The sequence below is a fragment of the Cyprinodon variegatus genome, unplaced genomic scaffold, assembly GCF_000732505.1.
Source record: "Cyprinodon variegatus isolate N-32 unplaced genomic scaffold, C_variegatus-1.0 Scaffold1789, whole genome shotgun sequence".
Lineage (NCBI taxonomy): Eukaryota > Metazoa > Chordata > Actinopteri > Cyprinodontiformes > Cyprinodontidae > Cyprinodon > Cyprinodon variegatus.
In genome coordinates, this window is record NW_015152242.1 from 61,008 (window position 1) to 64,357 (window position 3,350).

Sequence of the window (3,350 nt, forward strand, 5' to 3'; positions counted from 1 at the left end):
AAAGAAAGAAAGAAAGCAGTGACTCCTCCAGGCCAGCAGGTGGAGCTCTCTGTTGTAGGAGTCTTCCTGTAAATGGGAATTATTAACTTTTTCTCTTGATCTGTTTTTCTCATTTCTGATCAGAATAATCTGGATTACTTTTTATTTAAATTCTCCTTGTAGATCAGAGAAAAATAATAAATTATAAAAGTAATATATGATTAAAATGCCTCTATTCTGAAATATTATTGGCCATTTATTAGATAAATATTTTATTCTGCTAAAAAATATTTGTACCCAGTCTAAATTAGAGCCAGATCCTCTGACCTTTAACCTCGGAGTAACTTTGTTGTGTGACCGATTGGAGCAGAACATCAGCCGGAGGAGAAGCTCTGCTAGCTGCTAGCTTCTGATCCAGCTTCTGAGCCATGGAGACAGAACCGAACCTCCTGAACGGTACCTGCTGACTCTGCTGCCGCCATACGTGATGTTAAACCATTTAATGCCGGAATTAACTTTTTATTTTCTCCTTATTCAGCTGACAGGGTAGCTAGCTTGTAGCAACTTCTAGTTCTACTTCACGAAAAACAACCAAAGTGGTTTTTATTAGAAGTAACGTGTGTAATTAAATCAGTTTAAAGAGGAAAGCAAAGACTAAAGTAAAGTTAGGGTTTAGTTTGTAGGATGTTTTTCTTTTTTTCCTGTTAGCTAACAGATTAGCCGCCATGTTTTAGCAGCAGCTTCTGTTTCAGATGAAAGTTTCAAACATTTTCCCTTCTGGAGAAAACAGGGACCAATATTTTTTATATTTTTAACAGTTTTTAAAAGCAATGGATCCTCCTTTCTAAGAGAAATATCAATAAAATATAATAACTTAAACTTTTAAAATAAGCTGGCAAGATAAACAAAAATAAATCACTTCTAGAGTAAAGGTCTAAAGATAGAAGATTTGGGTTATTATTATTGAAGGGAACAAGATGATTTATTTAACATGTAAAAAAATGTTTGAAATAAGAATTTTTTTACCCACACACATTGATTTAAACATCTGAAAATTTTTCCACTGCTTTGTGCTTTTATGAAGCACAGAATTATTAAAACAAATTATTAAAACCATAGTATGTAATTTTTACTGTTTTAATAAAACTAAAACATTTTGGAATAAAATAGAAAAAACTATTTGTAGAAAAACGATAATATTCGTAAAATTGTTGAAGAATAATGGATGTAATCTGATCTTCATAAACAAATATTCTAAACATTCCCAAATTTTCTTAACTCTCTTATTAAATTTGACTTTAATTTAAAAATATATAGAAAAATATGACAACCTGAGTAAAATGTTAATGTCCAGTTATTAGAATGTCTTTTATTAGTTTTCTGTAATTTCTGTTTCTAATGAATTCTGCGTCTTTCTTTAATTTTGTTCTTTTAAATAATGTTTAAATAATTAACAATGCCTCTGTTCTATCCAGAAAAGAATAGAATAGAATTCAGCTTTATTGTCGTTGCACCGTCACGAGTACAAAGCAACGAAATGTGGTTTGCATCTATCCAGAAGTGCTATACAGAACAGATAGATAGATCAACTTGGAAACAAAGTCCAGTGGATTGTTTTTAACTTTTTTGGACTGACTCTGACCTGGATGACTGAGAATCGTCACCAGCAGCTTTAAAATGATAAAAACAAATAGAGAGGAGGATTAAAGAAATAAAGCGCCGTTGTTGATGCTGCCTAAACCTCCCTGCTCTGTTTGCTCCAGGGTCCAGCCCAGCCTCTTGGCTTCTCCTAAAAGCCCGGGTGGCGGCGGCGGTGGCTGTGATAAGGAGCAGACGCCCTGGCCTGAGCGGCCGACAGCACGCAGAGGCTCTGGGCCGCAGACTGAGGAGGCGGGAGGAAGCGTGGAAGGAACGAGCCCAGGCGCTGCAGCAGGAGGTGCTGAGGCTGCGTCAGGAGCTGCTGGTCTCCAGGGCGACGCTGAACACCAGGAGCCATGTGGAGGCTGCAGGTGGGGCCCAGAGAATAAGACCGAAAGTGGTCTAAAGATGAAGGAACAGCCGTTTCTGTTAGATTAACAGATTCAATTCTAGATCTACAGTCAGCAGAGATTAACGGCAGCTAAGCTTCAGATTAAAACAGGATGGTAATCGGGATGAACTGACTGCACAGACCATGTTTTCAGGAGGACTTTCTCACTTAAAAACATATTAAAACTACTTTTTACCCACTGATCACAGCAAATTTAACTGCCATTGTTACAGGAAAAGAAAGGATCAGGAAGCTCCGCCCACCACGCATCAAAGATGCTTCAGAACTAAACATGTTCAAGCATAAAAAATTAAGCAGCATGCGCGTTTTTGCTGCATCCGCTGAGCGCGGTCTGAATGTAGCATAACGCAGTGATTCCCAGCAGGAGGCACACGTACCCCTAGTGGTCCGCAAGTGCATTGCAGGAGGTACAGGAAAATATTTCATTTCTTAGGTAGTAAAATAAAATGGGGCTGGGATCTGTTCTATGGAAAATAACAGTGTCATTGGAATCTGCCTTTTTTTTAACACCGAATTTTAATCAATGAATTTTTTTTGACATTGCATTCCTTACACTCAATTTTATCTGGTAGAAATTCAGCTGCAAAAAATTCAGCTGCAAAAATTCAGCCGCAAAAGTTGTGAACTCCAGCCAAAGCAATCTACACTCGCTAGAGTCGAGCAGCTTCTAGCCAATAAAATTGGCTCATTTCGTCACGTGACACAACGGCTGCGCTCAGCGCTGTTTTCCGGCTGAATGAGGAATTTTTTTTATCTTTTTTGTTAAACAGATTGAATTACAAAATGTGGCGGCGGCAAACAAACAGGGTGCAGTACTAGCTGTGATCGGCTCAGTTGTTTCACCCAGTCTGATAAGAGAAAAACCTTAATAGATGTCTGTTAGTAGCTAACTGACGTTTTGTAATTGTTTATCAAAAAAAAATTCCTCATTCTGCCGGGAACAGCGCTGAGCGCAGCCGTTGTGTCACGTGACAAAATAAGCCAATTTCATTGGCTAGAAGCTGCTTGACTCTATCGAGTGTAGATTGCTTTAGCTTGAGTTCACCAAAAGGTCAACATTTTTGCCGCTGAATTTTTACAGCTGAATTTTTGCAGCAAATTTTTTCGGCTGAATTTTTGCAGCTGAAGTTTTGCAGCTGAATTTTTTACAGTTAAATATTTTGCAGCTGAATTTTTTGCAGCTAGATTTTTTGCAGCTAAATTTTTTGCAGCTAAATTTTTTGCAGCTAGATTTTTTGCAGCTAAATTTTTTGCAGCTAAATTTTTTGCAGCTGAATTTTTTGCAACTAATTTTTTTGCAGCTGAATTTTCGCAGCTGAAC

General features: G+C 37.6%; 1 protein-coding gene across 1 annotated transcript in view; it reads left to right on the plus strand.

The window, feature by feature from the left end:
• Positions 1 to 407: 407 nt before the first annotated feature.
• mei4 (meiotic double-stranded break formation protein 4) overlaps positions 408 to 3,350 on the plus strand; it is an 11,019-nt gene continuing 8,076 nt past the window's right edge. The window contains exons 1-2 of the mRNA XM_015404560.1: positions 408 to 435; positions 1,743 to 1,988. Coding sequence (XP_015260046.1) covers positions 408 to 435; positions 1,743 to 1,988 — 274 coding nt within the window. The remainder of the gene's footprint in view (positions 436 to 1,742; positions 1,989 to 3,350) is intronic.